The sequence below is a fragment of the Camellia sinensis genome, chromosome 2 (genome assembly GCF_055761805.1).
Source record: "Camellia sinensis isolate YWXY chromosome 2, ASM5576180v1, whole genome shotgun sequence".
In the NCBI taxonomy this organism is placed as follows: domain Eukaryota; kingdom Viridiplantae; phylum Streptophyta; class Magnoliopsida; order Ericales; family Theaceae; genus Camellia; species Camellia sinensis.
The window spans coordinates 33,430,065-33,451,253 of NC_138962.1; the positions used below are offsets into that span (position 1 = coordinate 33,430,065).

General features: G+C 38.0%; 1 protein-coding gene across 1 annotated transcript; it reads left to right on the plus strand.

The window, feature by feature from the left end:
• Nucleotides 1-19,046: 19,046 nt before the first annotated feature.
• LOC114257722 (uncharacterized) lies at nucleotides 19,047-20,255 on the plus strand. Its single transcript, XM_082907987.1, has 2 exons — nucleotides 19,047-19,461; nucleotides 19,507-20,255. Exons 1-2 carry the CDS (start codon nucleotides 19,047-19,049, stop codon nucleotides 20,253-20,255), a joined length of 1,164 nt encoding a protein of 387 aa, XP_082764113.1.
• The last annotated feature ends 934 nt before the right edge of the window (nucleotides 20,256-21,189 follow it).

Below are 21,189 nucleotides of genomic sequence, written 5' to 3' on the forward strand. Positions count from 1 at the left end.
GATCCATGCCCCATTGGGCAAACGGCCAAGGGCTGGATACTGGGTTTAGGTCGGCAGCTGGCTGATGTATCAAATGTGCAAACCTTTGACATTGTTCGCACTTCTTTACATAGGCTTCGGCATCCTTTTGCATGTAGGGCCACCAATACCCCTGGGTAATGGCCCTGTGGGCTAACGACCTGCCCCCAGCATGGCTTCCACAAATTCCTTCATGAATCTCGTAAAGAAAATCTTCTACCTGCAAGGGGTGTACGCACCTTAAAAGTGGTCCAGTGAAGGACCTCCTGTAGAGATGGCCTTCTGCTGTTAGACTGAATCTGGCCGATTTCAGTCTAATTTTATGTGCTTCTTTATGGTCTTCTGGCAGCCTCCCCTCTTTTAGGAATGCAATGATTGCATCCATCCAGCTTGGTCCTAAGCCCACGCACATTGCTTCTTGTTCGGTGCTCTGTTTATCTATGCTCGGGGCCGACATGTAGTCGATCATAATTGTCCTTGTTTTTCCAGTTTGAATTGAACTGGCCAGGTTAGCCAACGCGTCGGCGTGGGTGTTTTCATCTCGGCTAACTTGGAGTAATCTGCAGTTCTGAAATAGGGCTGCCAGTCGGATGACTTCCTTTGCATATGCCGACATTCTTTCGTCTCTGGCTGCAAATTCTCCTGTTGACTGGTTAACAATGAGTTGTGAATCACAAAAAACAATTACCTCGTCTGCCTCCGCTGCTGCTGCTAGCTTTAGCCCTGCAATTAATGCTTCATATTCTGCTTCATTGTTGGAGGCTTTGAACCCCAGACGGATGGACTGTTCTACTATTTCTCCATCTGGAGATATCAGCAGTACTCCTGCCCCTGCTCCCTGGCGGTTTGAACTGCCGTCGACGAATAGTCTGAATGAATCCCCAATGTAGATGCTACAGGGTCTGAGCTTCTCCTTCTCTTGCTTTTTCGGCTGGGATTCCTTTTGCTTATTGGGACAATGCTCATCTTGGCTCGGCGGAGCCCGATGTGCGATGGCTTCAGGTGTGAGTTCTGCGACGAAGTCGGCCAACACTTGGCCCTTTATGGCTGTTCTCGGCCTAAATTCTAGGTCAAACTGGCCCAGTGTTACTGCCCATTTTGCTATCCTTCCTGTTAAGTCTCCTTGATGCAACAAGGACTTCAGTGGGTGCTCTGTTAGGACCACAATCTTGTGTGCCTGAAAGTAATGGCTCAATTTCTTTGAAGCCATTACCAAGGCTAGCATTAATTTTTCCAGTGGTAGGTATCTTGTTTCTGCGTCAGCCAAAGTCTTACTTACATAATAGACAGCCTTCTGCTCCCCTTTTTCCTCTCAGATTAGCACTGCACTGACTGCGTGTTCAGAGACTGCTAAGTACAAAAACAATTCCTCCCTTGGAACTGGGTTAGAAAGGACCGGGGTTGTGGTCAAGTACTTTTTTAGGTCGGCTAAGGCAGCTTCACATTCCTCTGTCCATAGGAAGTCTGTGGCTTTTTTCACCAGGTTAAAGAAGGGTCTGCACTTGTCTGAGCTTCTGCTGATGAATCTGTTTAGGGCTGCGGCCCTTCCAGTAAGCAGTTGAACTTGCTTTGCCGATGTTGGACTCTGTAGTTCCAGGATGGCCTTGATTTGGTCTGGGCTGGCCTCAATGCCCTTTCTTGTTACCAGATATCCTAGAAATTTACCTGACCCAACTCCAAAGGCACACTTCGAGGCGTTGAGTCGGAGCCGATATTTTTTGAGTATGTCAAAGACCTCTTTTAGGTCGGCAAGATGACCTTTTGATTCCTTGGTCTTTACGACCATGTCATCGATGTAAACTTCTACTGTTTTGCCAATCAGGTGTCTAAACATTTTTGTCACTAACCTCTGACAGGTTGCTCCTGCATTTTTCAGCCCAAAAGGCATTACCTTGTAACAGTATAGGCCTTTCGGGGTGATGAACGCGGTCTTCTCCTCATCTGGAGGGTACATAGCAATCTGGTGGTACCCTCTGTATGCATCTAAAAAACTCATCCTTTCATGTCCCGAAGTGGCGTCTACCAGTTGGTCGATTTTGGGTAGAGGAAAGCTGTCTTTGGGGCAAGCTTTGTTGAGGCTGGTAAAGTCTACGCAAACCTTCCACTTGCCATTCTTCTTTTTTACTACTACTGTGTTGGACAGCCATGTTGGGTACTGAACTTCTCGGATGGCCCTGGCTTCAAGGAGTCTGTCTACCTCTTCCTCTACTGCTTCGACGTGCATCAACGTCGGCCTTCTGGCTCGTTGAATCACAGGTTTTGCCGATCTGTCGACATTCAGACTGTGGCAAGTGACCTCAGGGTCAATGCCAGGCATTTCATAAGGTGTCCAGGCGAACACCTCTATGTTTGCCCTTAAAAATTCTTCCAGTTCTTTCTCTTCTTCTCTAGCTAAGCCTGAGCCAAGAAGAAAAAATCGTTCTTCGTCGCCCTCCTGGACGAGGATTTTCTTTAGCGCCTCTTCGCTTTTCTCGACTGGTTCTTTGCCGACATCTTCCAAGACTTCTATGGCTCCATCTTCGATTTCGACTTTCCCTGGTTCTCGTATGCTGCAGGTGGTCTTCATTGCCGCCATGGAGCAATTTTTTGCCTGCAGTTGATCTCCTCTGATCTCTTCAATCCCATGCTCTGTTGGGAACCGAAGTAGTTGATGCAACGTTGAGGGAACTGCCCCCATTGCATGCAACCACGGCCTTCCCAAGATGATGTTGTATGGTAAGGGTGTGTCAATTACCAGAAATTCCGTCTTGACCTTCTTAGTGCCGGCTTGTACTTCCAAGCTTGTTGCGCCCAGTGGCCACGTCGGCGTTCCGTTAAAGCCGACCATCGGGCCGCTGGATTGTTCTAAGTCATCAGGGTGAAGGCCCAGCTCCTTGTAACATCTGACGTACATGATGTCACAAGAGCTGCCTTGATCTATTAAGATGCGTTTCACTTGGTATTCCCCAACCTGGAGGGATACTACCAAGGCATCATTATGCGGATGTTGGACCAATTCCAGGTCGGCTTCGGTAAAGGCTATGATCGGCCCTTGGCATTCTTCTGGCCGATGTCTTTTTTCCCCGATTTGGTAGACATGCTGTAAATGTCTTACCCTCTGGGTCTCCCCTCTGACTTCGTTTTCGTTGACCCTTGAATGGATCACATTAACCACCCTTGGTCCTCCTGCTTGTGGTAGTTATGCTGGGGGTGGGGGTGCTGCTGGTGCTTGTGGCAGCCTTGCCTGTTCTTCCCTTGTTCTGGCCTCATCGACCAGATCCCTCAAAAGGCCTTGTCTTACCAGGTCTTCCAAGTGTGCTTTTAAGGCTCTGCAACCTTGAGTTGGATGCCCTTCTTCATTGTGGTAGGCACAACGTCTACCAACATTCCTTCCCCCGGTGCTCTTGCCGGAGCCCTGAAATAAGGTTGATTTCGAATCCGATCTAAGACTTTATGGATTGGGATCCGGAATACCATTGTTACCGCCTGTTTGTTTCTCAACTCTATTTCTTGTTTGGCCGGCCCATTGTTGACTCGGCCTCGCTTTGGCGAGCCGTTTCCCTTTTCTTGTTTCACCTCTTTGTTTCCCGATGTATCTTCTTCGGCCCTGGCGTATTTCTCAATTCTTGCCATGAGTTCTTCCATGCTTTTTGGTAATGTTTTTGCCAAAGACTTCCGTAGTGGGCAGTCATCTTTCAGGCCGTTCTTGAAAGACACGACTGCTACTTCCTGGTTGCATTCGGGTATTCGGTTGAACACCTCGTAGTACCTCTTCGCATAGGCCCTAAGGCCTTCTTCCTTGGGTGATTCTTAGAGCCATCAAAGCATCAACCCTCAGGGGTTGCAGTTTGTTGGTCACGAACCTAGCCACAAACATCTCGGCCAAGCCTTCCCATGTCTTTATGCTTCCTTTTGGTAACTTATGGAACCAATCAGATGCAATTTCCCCAAAGGATGAGGGGAATACTTTGCAGAGCAACGGCTCGTTCCCGCTATATAATGCCATTGAATTTAGGTATAGCCCAACATGAAAGTTTGGATCTGACTTACCATCATAGATTTGAAACCTCGGCATACTGAATCTCTTGGGCGGTTCGAATTTGTCCAGTTCCACCGAGAAGGCTGTCTTCAGTTTTACTGGGGAGTTTACCTCGGCTTCTGCATTCTGCTGCCTCCTTTTGAGGTAGTCCCTTAGGTCTTCTTTGCTCCTCCCTGGAGCTCGGCTGTCTTTGGATTTTAGTCTTTTTGGTACACTACTTTCGGCCTCGTGGTGGGTCTGTTTGGATCTTTCTTCATGGGTTGTGTAAGTGGAGTACTTGCCCCTGAACATGTCGATGTTCTTTGGGGTCTGGATTCTTCATGTGGTGCGTCCTTCGGGACTCTTCTTGCCTCGGTTTTTCCCATCCGACTTCCCTGGAAGGCCGGTGAGAATGCCTTCCGCTCCTGGTATGCTGAGGGACCTCGGGGATTGTTTTTCTTCCACCCTTCTGGGTGTTGGTTGCTGGCATTGGCGTATCTTGCAGCGGGTATGGTGGCTGCATAACATTACTCTACATCATGAAGTTGACGACTGACTGGAGGTCCGCCAACTTGTTCGCCAGTTCTTTTACTTCCTCATCCCTCCGTAGGCACCTGTCCCTCCATACCTGGAGGTTATCTTCATTGTAGTACTTTCCTTGGTTTGTCTTTTTTGACGTGTCGCCTTCTGGGGTGACGTCGTTCTCTCTGTGACCCTGGTCACGGGCTTCTGTATTGTGGTTGTCTCCTTCGATGTCAAGATCAATTGGTCTGCCACTCCCAGTGGGAGCGTCATCCCCAGTTTTTTCCTATTGTCCGTTACTGGCCATCTATTCTTCCTTCGTTCCCACAGACGGCGCCAAATTGTGTGGGTGAAAATCTGACCACACTGCCCGTTTAGTGATCAGCTGGAGAGCACAGGCAGAATAGATGGCTTTAGCAACCTGTAACAGAAAAAGCTCCGGCGGTGGTTCTTCCTAATTGTGTGGGTGAAAATCTGACCACATTGCCCGTTTAGTGATCAGCTGGAGAGCACAGGCAGAATAGATGGCTTTAGCAACCTGTAACAGAAAAAGCTCCGGCGGTGGTTCTTCCACCCGGGGGCACTTCGACGATCAAGTCAGTATATCTCTCAAAGATAATCAAGTGCTAAACTGAATACTCAAAACATAAATTACATACCTTAGACCCACGGGGGTGCCTCTCTTTTATAATATACTCAATCCAAGTCCCTCTAGAAGTATGACTTCTATGAACTCCAGTTTACTGCTTACTCTGGACTCTATAAGAGATAAAGATAAAACTCCCTAAGAGCTTTATCCTTATCTTGGTTAAGTCCCCTCTTTGCCTTAGGACTCTTGTCCCTTATCTGCTTATCTCGGATTCCGATATCTTCGGGGATAACCTCGGCAACTCCGAGATCATCTCGGCTTAACTACCAGGACACGTGGCACCTCGGCTGACACGTCGGCGTCACCATGCCACGTGTTGGTATTCAGAAAATACATCCCCACATTATGAAATTTAAATTGTCCAACTGTCCAGCTGTTTATGTTTTGATGAGGAAAATATAAGGATGGAGCTATAGTTTTGATGAAAAACAACTTGATGTTCAAGTCAGTCAACTTTCAAAGACTCTCTTAACTGTACAGTGTTTTTTTATTTATTTATAATTTTTGTTTCCAAGCACCAAAAATAAAAAGGAAAACCAAAAGCACTATCAAACTGGTTAGTACGCGGCGTTGGTAATGTGGTATACATGCGATTCAACAAAATTGCATGAAGTGCACCGCACTAATTTAGGAGCTTAACTTTGTCTTTAGCAATAAAAAAATTTAAGGCTGATAAAATAAAGCAATCCATAAACAACTCTTTAGGTTTTCTTTATTGTATACGCATGTGCGTGTTCCTCAAATATAGAGACATTAAGAAACTGCACTGTCTATTAATTAAGATGCATGTGAACTACAGAACATGGAGCCTGCACAATAGTTTACACATTCAAATTAAATACCTTATAAGTAAATTTAATTCATAATAATCTGAATTCACAATCCTCATAACTTAACTAACTTAAGGCGAATTACATTGACGGTCTCAATAGTTTGGAACTTGTGTTAATTTGGTCCATGACTTTTCAATTGTAACACAATTGACCTTTAATTTTGAATCTTGTTTCAAATAAGGACAATTAAAAATCCATTATTCAATTTTAAGGGTAAAGTGATCAATTTGATAAAATATAAAATAGTTTGACAAAAATACATATCAAAAAATTATTTTTTTAATTTTTAAAAATTACTTATACCCACCAAAGATAAAATTGTATCAAATTGATAAATCTTATACATATTTATTTATTTATTTTTAAAAAAATTAATTTTTAATATGTTCGGATGATAATCATGTAATGAGTGGTTGTTTTTATTTTCATTAAATTAATTCCTATTTTTTGAAAAGTCAAATATGACGACACTTTTGATATCATTATTAAATCAATCCATTAAATCAAAAAATCCAAAGCTAAAACGTTTTATATGTTCAATATATCGATTACACATTAAAAGCCTAATAACTATTCATTATATGATAATCATCCAAAATTATCTGTTAACAATAAATATACCAATCTATTACATGATAACCATCAAAAAACATTTAAAAAAAAAAAAAAAAAAAAAAAAAAAAAAAAACCAATCACTACATGATCATTATCCAAATACATAATAAAAGTTAATTTGGTAAAAATAAATAAACAAATATGTAAAAGGTTTATCAATTTTACATAATTATCTTTGGTGGGTAGAAATAATTTTTAAAAATTCAAAAATATTTTTGACATTTAATTTTTTCAAATTAATTTATATTTTATCAAATTGACGACTTTACTCTTGAAATTAAGCAGTAATATCTTCAATTATTCTTATTTAAAATAAGATTTAAAATTTAAGATCAAATGTGTCACAATTAAATACTGATACTTACTCTCTTACTACTTTATCAATTACATTAAGTAATTTTTCTTTTTTTAATTTTGTATGCTATAATCATATTGCATCAGATCCTATTGTTTTCTTTTCAACATTTCACGTTTCGCTTACCATTGCGATTCACATTGTCAACTTAGGTCCAAATTCATCAAGATATAATTATAAATATCTAATTATATATATAAAAAATCTAGAAATTCTATAGATGTTGATTTGTGATTATGTATCAATTTTAAACAGTACATAACAATCCCAGTTAAACAATCAAGACAAATCAACACAACGATTTTACGTAGAAAAATCACAATTGGACACCTCCAATTGTGATAAAAAAACCACGGGCAACAGCCACAAACAATCCACTAAGAAGATATAAAGGAATTACACAGGTATACTCTCAATTACCTAGTGAATCCACGCCCGAATTGAACCAACCTCTATGTGCCTCTTCCAACCCCGTCTTCACCTCGAAATTGTCTTGATGATGAGCCACTCCAAAATCCACCAAAGCTTCAGGATCGAATTCCTCAGAATCCACCGAAGAACAACTCTCTCTTTTGTGTAGAACAAACAAATAATCCTTTGATGTATACTCTTTAAACCATGAGTTGAATACTCAATCAAAACATCAAAGAAAACTAGCAAAATATCCCCAGATATAAATCCTAGAACCCAAGAAGAAGATCTGGAGAAGTAATCCTAAAATCTCACTGAATCACATACTTATAGAAATCTGAATTGCGATGCTCGCTCGAGCGAAGACTCTCTTGCTCGAGCGAGGAATCAAAAACGCATGTTTTCCATAAGTGGCTTCGCTCGAGCCATGAAACCTTCGCTCGAGCGAGAAATAAACTCTTTCAGGTTTTTATGCAAACGCAGCCTTCGCTCGAGCGAGCACTCCTTCGCTCGAGCGAGCAAGGGCGGACATGCAACTTTGAATGCAATTTCGCATTTTGCTTCAAGGGCACTGCCCCTCGACCCCGCCGTGGCGCTGCCCCAGACCCGCCAAGGGACGCTACCCCCTGGACCCCCGCAAGCTGACCAGGCAGCTCGATCTCCGTCATAATCAGCGAAGTGGCAATCTTGAAAGCATTAACATTACAAACTTCTCTGCAAGGCACAATTCGGGTTCGATTCGCATCTAAAAACTCATAGCCTCACTAAAATAAAAAGTGCGAAAATAAGTACAACTGAAAGGAGTTTTGTCAAACGGGGTTGCCAAGAGTAAAAACCTAACAATCTCCCCCTTTAGCAATGCCGTGACAAAATACACCTAACAAATCAAATCCTAATCACCCCAACCCATTACAGCCAACAAAAGCCAACTTCTTTCTCAAGGTCATGATCTGCAAAACAATTATTAATGCCACAATCTCCAAAACAACTATTAGTCCCACAAGAGTATAGGAAAAAGCAATAAACATATGACAAGATTATCTTGAAGCATGAGATGGAAAACATGAATAAATGAAAACTAAGACTCATGAAAAATAACTCTCAAACAACAAAAGCAAGATCATAAACCACACAAGCAATGATATGATGATGTAAATACCAGGAACATGCAAGAAGGAAATAATTAGCAAACAGTGCATAGCAACATGCAAAACAACTATAGCCAATCTCCCTTACCAAACAAATCAAAGTGTTCATGCTAACAAACTCTTATAATGATAAACCAAACTCCCCTTCACTAAAAACAATGAACAAGAAGAAAAACAACAAAAATAATATGGTGGAGCAAGCAAGAAATCTCAGATTTGTACCTTAAAACACACAAGATTATCCAAGAACCACAATTACTTGAAAACACAATATGCACAGCTTCTAGAAGATTCCTCATAAAAGAAAGTGATGCATTGTGTGAAAAGCATAGATCCCATGAGAAAAGTGTGTGTGTGACTCTTGGAGTTCGACAAACACTAGATTCAATCCTAGTAGTGATCTGAAAGTTAGACCTCCGACAAGAGAATCTAAGACAACAAAGAAAAGTCAAACCACTAGGAATCAAGGGGTATTTGGTAAGTAAAGGCGGAGGCTCCCCCTCCATCAATGAATACCTTTTTTTTTCTTTTGCACATTTTTTTTTTCTCATTTCTTTTGCATATTTCCTTTTTCTTTTTCTTTTTCTTTTTCTTTTTCTTTTTCTTATTCTTATTCTTTTGCACACTCATTGGCGGCTGACACGCTCAAGAGTATGGAAACCGAACCAGAGAAGCATGGATATAATAAGGATGGCCTGGTTGGTGACTCTAAGGTAGCCTTTTCCTCATGGCTGGACTACAAAGAATAGAGGGGAAAGCCGTGGAGATGCAAAAAGATGGAAGATGGTTAAGAGACACAACATCACCCATGATATGCTAGTATAGGTCAATTTCTCTAGAAACGCAAAAGATCAATGACAGAAGTCCATAGAGAAAAAATAATCACTAAGGCGAAAGACTCAAAAATTTGCTAATCCAAGAGTGTGTACAGAATGAGACATACTAATCAAAAAACTCACACTCCAAAATGAGTAATGACCACAGAAAGCACACATATATTAACATGTAATGGATATTCTCATCAATTCCAATATGCACCAAGGACCACTCAAAAATTTCAAGCTTGCAAAACCATACTAAGAAAATCTTTTTGGGATTTTTTTTTTTCTAAAAAAAAAAAAGCAAGACAAAAAAAATGAACAAGCACACATGTAATGACAAAAAAAACACACAGAAACCCAAAAAACTAAAACGACAAAACAAATTAACACAAGTCAAGTTTTCTCACCCAAACTGCTTTAATATGAACAAAGTTGTGAGAATGGCAGTTCATGGATGGTGTCTTGACGTTGTGGTTCCTTTCCTCTGCAATAGGAACCCATCTCGACGTGATTTCCAACTTCCTATTCCTAGGTCCAGGCAAAAGCAAACTCGCTCCCTGTTTGGTCTCAAGCTGATCAAAATAACGAGGTCTAATAAAACCTTTAACCTCTTTACTACTAATGAAGGGTCTCCTACCCTACGAGATGTTGGAATTTCTTCCATCTCTATGAGACACTCTCCCATGCAACTTATAACAATAAGGGCGTATATGATCATGCATACCATAATGATGACAAATAAAAATAGGGTGTACAGGGTGTACCTTCTTTTCTTTTACCTTACAAACTCTAGGAAGTTTGAGAAGTTCATCCTTATGTTGAATTTTTTGTTCTCCCTTTCCTTGAGTTCTTATATCATGAGATGTAGATGCACTCTGTTTTTGCTCTTTGTTATCACCAAAGCCAATGCCACTCTTGTCAGAACAAATTTGTTGAGACCCAATGTTAACAAAAGCAGCCGTAATCTTGGAATCTATCTCAAAATCCTCATCAGAATTCTCTCCAACTCTATGAGCACTACTAAAAGCAATAGTATCTTTTTGTTTCTTTTTGAAATTCCTATGTGCCTCATAAGTTTTAAGATTTCCAACCAACTGATCCAGCTTGAGGTTGTCAACATCTTGAGCCTCCTCAATAGCCGTAACTTTTGGTTAGAACCAATCGGGCAAGGATCTCAGAATTTTTCCCACAACTTTGGATTATGGTATTTTTCAACCTAAATTGAAACTGAAATTTACAATGTCACTTAACTTCGCATAAAAATCATCAAAGGTCTCACTATCTTTCATTGAAAGGTTTTCGAAACTAGACGTGAGCCGTTGAAGTTTTGAGTGTTTAATAGAAGGAGTGCCCTCATGAATAGTTTGTAAGATATCCCAAGCCTCTTTTGCGACTTCACAATTGAAAATTCGACTAAACTCTTCAGGTGTGGCAGCGCAAAAGAGAAAATTGATAGCTTTACTATTCCAGCTACTATTTTGGTAATCAATTGTGTCCCATTTATCAATTGGTTTGGGAAAAATTACTCCATCAACGGTAATTATTGGTTCGGTCCACCCATTCATGACAGATTGCCAAACTTTTTTATCTATAGATTTCAAAAATGATCTCATCCGAGCTTTCCAAAAAGAATAATTAGATCCGTCAAGTAGGGGTGGTCGAACAATAGAATTTCCCTCGTGAATTGAATCCATTATTACCAATCAAACAAGATCTCGTTCTAAACGATATATTTTTTTTAAAAAAAAATAGAACTACCCGCTCTGATACCAATTGAAAAATCTAGAAATTCCCTAGATGTTGATTTGTGATTATGTATCAATTTTAAACAGTATATAACAATACCAATCAAACAATCAAGACAAATCGACACAATGATTTTACGTGAAAAAACCACAATTGGACACCTCCAATTGTGATAAAAAAACCACGGGCAACAGCCACAAAACAATCCACTAAGAAGATATAAAGGAATTACACAGGTATACTCTCAATTGCCTAGCGAATCCACGCCCGAATTTAACCAACCTCTATGTGCCTCTTCCAACCCCGTCTTCACTTCGGAATTGTCTTGACGATAAGCCACTCCGGAATCCACCAAAGCTTCAGGCTCGAATTCCTCAGAATCCACCGAAGAACAACTCTCTCTTTTGTGTAGAACAAACAAATAATCCTTCGATGTATACTCTTTAAACCATGAGTTGAATACTCGATCAAAACATCAAAGAAAACTAGCAAAATATCCCCAGATATAAACCCTAGAACCCAAGAAGAAGATCTGGAGAAGTAATCCTAAAATCTGACTGAATCACGTACTTATAGAAATCTGAATCGCGATGCTCGCTCGAGCGAGGAACCAAAAACGCGTGTTTTCCATAAGTGGCTTCGCTCGAGCCACAAAACCTTCGCTCGAGCGATAAATAAACTCTTTCCGATTTTTATGCAAACGCAGCCTTCGCTCGAGCGAGCAAGGGCGGACATGCAACTTTGAATGCAATTTCGCATTTTGCTTCGGGGGCGCTGCCCCGGACCCGCCAAGGGACACTGCTCCCTGGACCCCCGCAAGCTGACCAGGCAGCTCGATCCCCGTCATAATCAGCGAAGTGGCAATCTTGAAAGCATTAACATCACAAACTTCTCTGCAAGGCACAATTCGGGTTGGATTCGCATCTAAAAACTCATAGCCTCACTGAAATAAAAAGTACGAAAATAAGTACAACTGAAAGGAGTTTTGTCAAACGGGGTTGCCAAGAATAAAAACCTAACAATATACATATATATATATATTAGATGACAATAAGTTGGACAACAATAGAATATTGAAAAATAACTCTATAATATTTGTAAATATGACCCTTAGATAATTAGCTCTATTATTTATAAGATGTGTCCAACTCTTTATGTTTTGATCATGTTATGAAATTTAAGTGGTGAAAAAATGGGTTGGAAATCTGATGCAAAATTTTTATTATTTTTAATTTAATGAAAACTTGGTTTTCCTTTAAAAGAATCATATATAAAAAATTTTAAAAATGAACTAACCAGACTAATTTATAAAAGAATCATCTAACTTTCCCAACAGCTAAGACATCAAAGAAATAAAAATTCTAAGTTTGCTTAGCAATAAGATTTAATTTCATAGGAATTAGAGTTTCATTTTCAATCTGCACTTTTGATGCAACGAAGAATAATATATAGACAACAAGAACTACTTACATAAAAACAATAAGAATTAAAGATTAATCTTGAATCTTCACTTTTGATTAATGGTTTTTGGCAAATGTGCGTCTATGAGCGAACAAAGGAGAGCACTCTTGAGAATTTTAAATTCTGGGTATCTATTTAAGTATGTAGATGAAGTAACAACATTCTTATATCAAAAGAGGACAATTTTTCCCCCTGCTGAATTATTTCCTTGCCAAATACCTAAATAGATTCGTTTGCTTCATTATTTGTGCTCTAGGAATGAAAATATCATTTTAGAAGCTTCATATGTTTTTGTTTTTTGATTTTGGAAGCTTCAATGCCTTGCGTTTTTTGGATTTCCATTTTCTTATTTATTTGTTTTATATTTTCAAGGAATATATGATACATTTCTACTGCTTTGATTTGGATTTGAAACTTAGAAAATTGGATGGGTCTGCAAACTTTCTTTGTCTTTAATGGCTTTCTTTTCTTCTTTATGTTTTTAATTTTTGAATGAGATATAAAATGCCAAAAAAATAGCTTCACGCATAGCCATTTAAATCAATGAATGGTATAAAATTCACATTGGTCTTCAAATTATTTAGGATTCCTAAAGAGATTATAAATTCACACTCACTTTGTAATACTCCCATTGTTTAAAAACCCCTAAAGTTTTTTAGCTATATTAAAAACAAAAGTATAACTTAATTTACCATTATTATTTGAGCAACTTCAAATTATTTCTAGACCCAAAGATATTAAATGAAAGAAGATTCCCCAAATCTTAAACCAAATCAGTTGTAAAGAAAGGTTCCCCAAATCTTAAACCAAATCCAAAAATTTGCAACTAAAAAAGGGTTCCCCAGATACAAATGGAGAGAACATTAGTTAAAATTCAAAACACAATTGTTGAAATTATAAAACTGCAGGTCAAGCTAATAGGGTAAATCCATTCTCTTCAATTTATCTAAATATAACTACAATCAAACACAATTTCAAATATTTATTATATTTGTGTCTCTCACTGTATATCTACAGCCTTTTTATGAACTTAACTAATTTGATAATGTTATGAAATTTATGTGATCAACAAATAGGTTTTCCTTTAAAAGAATCATATATAAAAAAATTATAGTGCTTGCTTAGATAAGTTGGATGAAAAAAGTTGGACAACAACAAAATATGGCAAAATAACACTATAATATTTGTAAATATGAACCTTAGATAATTAACTCTATTATTTATAAGATGTGTCCAACTCTTTATGTTTTGATAATGTTAAGAAATTTAAGTGGTAAAAAAATTGGTTGGAAATCTAATGTAAAATTTTATTTATTCTTCATTTAATGAAAACTTGGTTTTTCTTTAAAAGAATCATATAAAAAAAATTTACAGTGGTTTTTTTCTACCAACCAGAGTAATTTATAAAAGAATCATCTAACTTTCCCGACAGCTAAGATATCAAAGAAACAAAAAACTAACTTTAGTTAGCAATAAGATTTTACTTCCATAAGAGAGAGACCACTTTTGAGAAATTTAAATTTTGGGTATCTATTCAAGTACGTACATGAAGTAACAACATTCTTATAGCAACAGAGGACAATTTTTTTCCTTGCTGAATTATTTGCTTGCTAGATACCTGACTAGATTCCTTAGGTTCATTATTTGTGCTCTAGGAAAGAAAATTTCCTTTTAGATGATTCATATGTTTCTGGTTTTCATTTTGAAAGCTTCAGTGACTTTCGTTTTTTGGATTTCCATTTTCTTTATTTATTTGTTTTATATTTTCAACGAATATATGATACAGTTTCCCTATTATTGATTTATTTAATGGCTTTCTTTTCTTCTTTATGTTTTCGATTTTTGAATGGGGCATGAAATGCCAAAAAACTAACTACATGCGCAACCATTTTTGTTCTTATGTATTTTTTAATGCCCAAAAATAAATAAATAATTAAAAAAAGAAACATTCATTTCTACCCAAATAAATTAATCCTCTACATTAAATGATCTCAATTATACTAATGTAAATTAGGCTCTAAATCCTAGCCAATGATTTAATTCTAACTTCTTAAAATTAGCGAATCAGACAGATTTAATTTTCATTCTAACCTATTTGTTCAAACAATACAAGTCAATAAATATCATAACAATCAATAACACTTTCAATCACATAATTAACATGTAGGAACATAATTAATAGTTTCAATTAAGGCTCAATTCAATCACAGTCAATTTCAATAAACTGAATCAATTTCCAATTAAATCTCCCAAATTGCTCTAAAAATTCCCAGATTGTCGATTTTAGTTTCAAAGTTGTAACCTTAATAGGTAATTTTCCAATTTCAATAGATATGCACAAATTAAATTACTAGCCAGTTAGTTCAATTATAAATTAAGACATAATTAATGAAAATCACAATTAGCAAGTTCGAGTCGTCAGAAGAAATTACAAATTCAGACTCACTTTGTAAGACTCCCATTGTCTCATATTAAGACATGCTCAATACATTCATTGAAACGAGGATAGAACAATATTTTAAAAAATATTTATATTGAAGGGATAGACAAATTGAAAACTATAGCGCAATCCCTACATCTAATACATATTCTACGTTTTCACTAACAAGAAATGTAGAAATAACACAAAGGGGGCTTCGAGAAATTGAGATATACTCTACTATTTTGATCTACACTAGAAGAGATGGAAATCATGTCATCGATTGGGATGTTTAGCAACATTCATATTCTCAACTTCAAATAGCTATAAAAACATAGAGAACTCTCAAAAAATGAAAACACCAAAAAAAAACGTCATTAATATCACCCCAAACATTCAACACAAGTTGATTCTATATTACTGGTTAAACATTTAATAAGTTGACATGGTAGAATTAACATATAACCCTTTGATTAGCTCTTGTTAAACATGCATTTATTTCTTCAATTGAAATTGTACTTCTTCGTTTAGCTTGTAATTGTTACTAGCTAAAAAAATTCATTATTGATTTATTGTAAATGTATGCTACACATTTGATAATTAAATGTAGGCGTACTTGAGATTTTAGCTCAAACAATATGAATAACCATTTAGTCAGAACTCGAGAAAGCCTATTTGAAGAACAAGAAGGTATGCTAGATAACTACATCGACATAGTTTGCGTCACCAATATGTTCATAATTAACCAATCGATATTTACCAGCTCGTAAACGTGAACAAAATCGCCAACGTCAACGCGCATACCGTTCAAGACTAATAAGTGAACGCAAGCAACAAATATTACAACAGTGAAGGGAAAATCATCAACAAGCAAAAGAGCAACAATTACGAAATAAAATGATTGAAAATGATAAAGGTATGCAACGTGTTATCAGATGTAATAGGGTTACCAAACCTACAAACCTATTGTCTGACTAGCCTTCGCAAGAAAGAGCCTGACATCTTCGTAGCTCTGTTGTATCAATTTTTTCCTCATCCATAACATTTAATTCAAATGTTATATAGATGTGCCTTCAACTGTTGTGGCCCCAACTGAAAATTTCTACTATGAGAGTTGCTCAACTGGTGGCATCGCAGCTTCTTCAGAATAGAATGACTTCCCAATCCGTATGACTCTACGACTTCATATTTCTATACTAATGTGTAAACACTATTTACCATTTGTCAAAATACACCCTACTTGTATATTCCACTTACTATCATAATTCTAGGAATGCTTCCTTCATATGACGACCATTCGAGCGATTCATTAAACCATCAGGCGAACCAATCTAATAACAAGATAACCACAGCTTGTACCAAAAAGCGTCAACGTATGTTCCCACAACCGAAAACTTGACCTCTAATGTATTCTATAACATTTTTATTAACGCTTGAAGTACTAACAATTATTGTTGTTGGTAGGCTGTGCACGAACACAGAGAAATGTAAATAGGATGCCTTTTCCTCTAACTTTCGCTTCTTGTCTTCCTCCAACATCTTCATGTAGATTTTGTGGTGTAACACTTTTTCCATACGAGCGTAAGGGATTATGCTGTTCACAGGGTCAAATACAACTTGCTTACAACTAACCACCGTAAGACTTATATCGCCCAATGACATCCAAAGATGAGGACAGTCAATATTTCCGTGCAAATATTCAAACATACAATTACTTATTCTCCTTCACATCTATGGGTGTCAAACTTGATAGCAAGGTTGCAACAAGGAAAAATGGCATATATACTTTTCGAGCTCAAGGTCAAATCTATCACTACATCAATAGTTTACAACCACCTGACAGCAGACCCAAATACCTCCAACTTTATTTCTATGACATTAAGCATGAATTGTAACATCGTTCGAAAAATGCACCACAATGGCATGCTGATATCATCAAGTCAATAATGCGCATTTTGTCAGAAAATCCCTATGCAAAATTCTTGCGCAGCTTAAAAGATGTTGAGATTGACGAGGAATGCAGTATTGCCATCCGAACAGATCATTGCCCAGATCAAAGAACCTACAATGCACCGTCAGCTTCACAAGTTGCAGCAATATGGGTTGAAGAAGAGTCCACCAACAATAAGACTCGGGACATTCTTGTACATAAAAAATCAAGTGGTAGCCAACAAGTTATGCATTACCTTGGCTACTATGACCTTCTTCCATACCCTCTATTATTTCCTTATGGTGAAACAGGATGGCACCATAGTGTGAAAAGAAAAGGAAAAAATATTCTGCTAGACAACACAGGCATTTCTGGGAACACATTAGAATTTTTAGCCTCAGAAAATGAAGGTAAAAAATCCTCTACTCATTGAAATTATATTATCGTTTCATTGAGGAAAAAAACCCAAAAGTTCAAAACCAACCTACATCCATTCTAACTACCTTTTTCCTCACAGCTTCACATGTTATTACGAGTGATGCATCAGGAATTTCATGTTACCAATTCTACTGCTATCTGCTACAAATTAGGCCTTCACAAATATCGACAATATTATTTTCAGGAAGGTTGCTACAACAATTTATTGTCGACATGTACATAAAAATTGAAAGCACTCGGATAGACTGCATACGAGCTAACCAAGACACTATTCGTGCCGACTTGTATCAAGGAATAGTCAACAGTGTAACAAGTGGTGAAACAAGAGCATCAAACATTGGTAAACGCATAGTCCTTCCAGCATCCTTTATTGGTGGCCCTCGAGATATGAAGCGAAGATATTTGGATGCTATGACATTAGTACAACGATATGGAAAGCCTGACATATTCCTAACAATGACATGCAACCTTTCTTGGCCTGAAATCAAAGCAGAGCTACATGAAACAGAATAAGCACAAAATCGACCAGATCTTATTGCTCGTGTATTCCGTGTCAAAATTATGGAACTAAAGAATGAGTTGGTCAAAAAGTAACTCTTCGGCCTTGTAGCAGCTTACACATATGTGATTGAATACCAAATACGTGGCCTTCCACATATCCATTTCTAGTTGGTTTTGAAATCTCATGCAAAGATTATCCACCCTGAAAAATATGACACATATATTTCTACCGAGATACCAAATAAAGATGACAACCCACATTTGTATAAGGCAGTTGTCAAGCATATGATGCATAGCCCTTGTGGTGTACTAAAGCCAACAAACCCTTGCATGACCAAAAAAGGCGAATGCAAGGACAAATACCCTCGAGAATTCTCATAAGTGACCAAGTGTGGTGAGAACTCTTACCCAATCTATAGGCGTCGAAACGACGACAAGTGTGTGAATGTTCGAGGTAGCCTTCTAGACAATAGATGGGTTGTCCCTTATAACTCGTACTTATTTGCAAAGTTCAATTGCCACATAAATGTTGAACTCTGTTCCACAATCAAAGTTGTAAAATATTTGTACAAATATGTATACAAGGGGCATGATCGTGTTTCTTTCCATTTGATTGCCAATGATGATGGCTCAATTATTAATGAGATTAGTGCATACCAATCCGCTCGTTGGATATCTCCACCTGAAGCTGCATGGCGTATTTACAAATTCACACTTAACGATATTTCCCCAGCAGTTTTAGCTCTCCATTTACACTTGCCAAACATGCAACTTGTAAATTTCAAGGAAGAAGATAATTTGCCAAGTGTTCTACAATCTGGGCGTACTTCTAGAACTATGCTCACTGAATATTTTGCGATGAACAAGGCAAACACATCTGCTAGGCAATGGTTATACTCTGAATTCCCTGAACATTATGTTTGGAATGTTCAAGATTGATATTGGAAACCACGTCAAAGAAGTAGGACAATTGGAAGGATTGTATCGGCCAACCCTACTGAAGGAGAACGATACTTCCTACATATACTTCTAACACACATAAGAGGAGCTACAAGTTTCATAAACCTACATACTGTAGATGGGAAAATATGCTCCTCATTCAGATAAGCTGCTGAAAAACGATGCTTGCTTGAGAAAGACAATGCTACTGAAGAATGCCTTGCAGAAGCAAGTGTTTTCCAAATGCCTTTCGCGCTGAGGTGTCTGTTTGTAACACTATTAGTTTTCTGCGAACCTAACAATCCAAGATCATTGTGGGAGAAATTTTATGATGCTTTATCAGAAGACCATAGACAAAATCTACACCTCACAGCAGAACAAGTACAAAACATCACGCTTGACCATATTGCAAGTTTCATCGAATCAATGGGCAAGAAAATTACAGACTACAACCTCCCAGCATGCAACAAAGCTTCCATCATACGAAACAAACCTACCAAGGAAATTGAGGCTGAACTACAAATCCCAATTTCAGAAGAAGACATACATATGAAAGTCCTCCTAAACAATGCACAGCGTGCTGCCTCCGATCTAATTATGCATCACATAAAGCAACACTTAGGAGGTGGATTTTTCGTTGATGGCCCAGGAGGTACCGGTAAAAAATTTTTGAAATAAGCATTGCTAGCTGCTATACGCTCAGAAGGATCTATAGCTATAGCAACAGCTAGCACGGGAATAGTTGCAGCTAAACTACCTGGCGGTCGCACTACACATTCTCGCTTCAAAATACCTTTAGATATCAACAGTTCAACTGGCTGTAATGTTGGGAAACAAAACGCAGTTGCCACACTCATTCGAAAAACAAAATTAATCAATTGGGATGAAGTGCCTATGGCAAATAAACAAAATATTGAAGCTTTTGAAGCAATGTTACGTGATGTTTGCTCAAATGAGACCATCTTCACTGGAAAAGTTGTAGTGTTTGGTGGTGAATTCCGACAAGTTCTTCCAATTAGCCCTCGATCCACTCGTGAGGAATGCATTAACAACAGTTTGGTTGAATCAACACTTTGGCCTCATCTTCACATTCTTCGTCTAACAGAAAACATGCGAGCATTACATGATCCTCAATTTTCTAGTTTCTTATTAGACGTCGGCAATGGAACTTACAACAACATAGATGAGGACTTAATCACAATACCTGAATGCATGACTATTAACACAAAAGAGGGTTCAAATCCAATATTAACATTGGTTGAACACATCTATCCAGATTTCACTGAAAATGCATTCAAATCAAATTACTTGACATCTCGAGCCATCTTGACTCCTAAAAATGAATTCGTAGACGAAATCAACAAAGTCTTGATGAACCAATTCCCAAGAAGTTCATACACATACACTAGCTTTGACAAAGCAACAAATGACAAACAAGAAAACTACCCATAAGAATGCCTTCACAGTTTGATGCCTAATGGAATGTCTCCCCACCAACTACAACTCAAACAGTCTTGCCCAATAATGCTTCTCAGAAACATAGACCTTACTGCAGGAATGTGCAATGGTGTGCAATTAATATGCAAAGCTCTAAAACCTAACGTTATCCACGCTGAAATGGCAACTGGCCATTATCAGGGCAACTCAGTTTTGATCCCCAGGATTCCACTTGAACCAGCCAAAACAGATAACTACCCTTTCCCATTTCAACGCAAACAATTTCCAGTTCGACCTTGTTTTGCAATGACCATCAACAAGGCTCAAGGACAAACCTTAGAGCAAGTTGGCATTTACCTTCTACAACCTGTGTTCTCCCATGGACAATTATACCTCGCACTTTCAAGAGCACAACAATCATCTGCTGTAAAAGTCCTCATAAAACCAGCCAAGCAATCAAAACACATGTCTAACATGACACAAAGTGTTGTCTACAAAGATTTTATCAAAAAAACATCACAGGTAAAATCAACAAACTCTAGAAGAATTTCACAATCTACACTAAATGCAACATGTCCTCCAACATAAACAAATCCATATATACTTGCACCCAAAGTCAATAACACACCAATCAAATTAAGAATATATCACAATATGTAGCACATCCATGTAGACATGCACACTGATTCACTTATACCCATGTTTGCATTTGCAGGAACAATGGAAGAGAAAGCTATAATGATTCGTGAGTTATCTAACAAATCACGCTAATGGAAAGCGAAACTCCATGTCATTCAAAAACAGCCCCCTCGTACAAGCAAGTTTGGGACAACTACTATCCAACAATTCATCCTAGCAGACAGTGAGGTATATTCAATACACTACTAATAACATATTACATTATCCTACTTTTAGCAATGAAAAAAAAAATCTCACATACACACACACA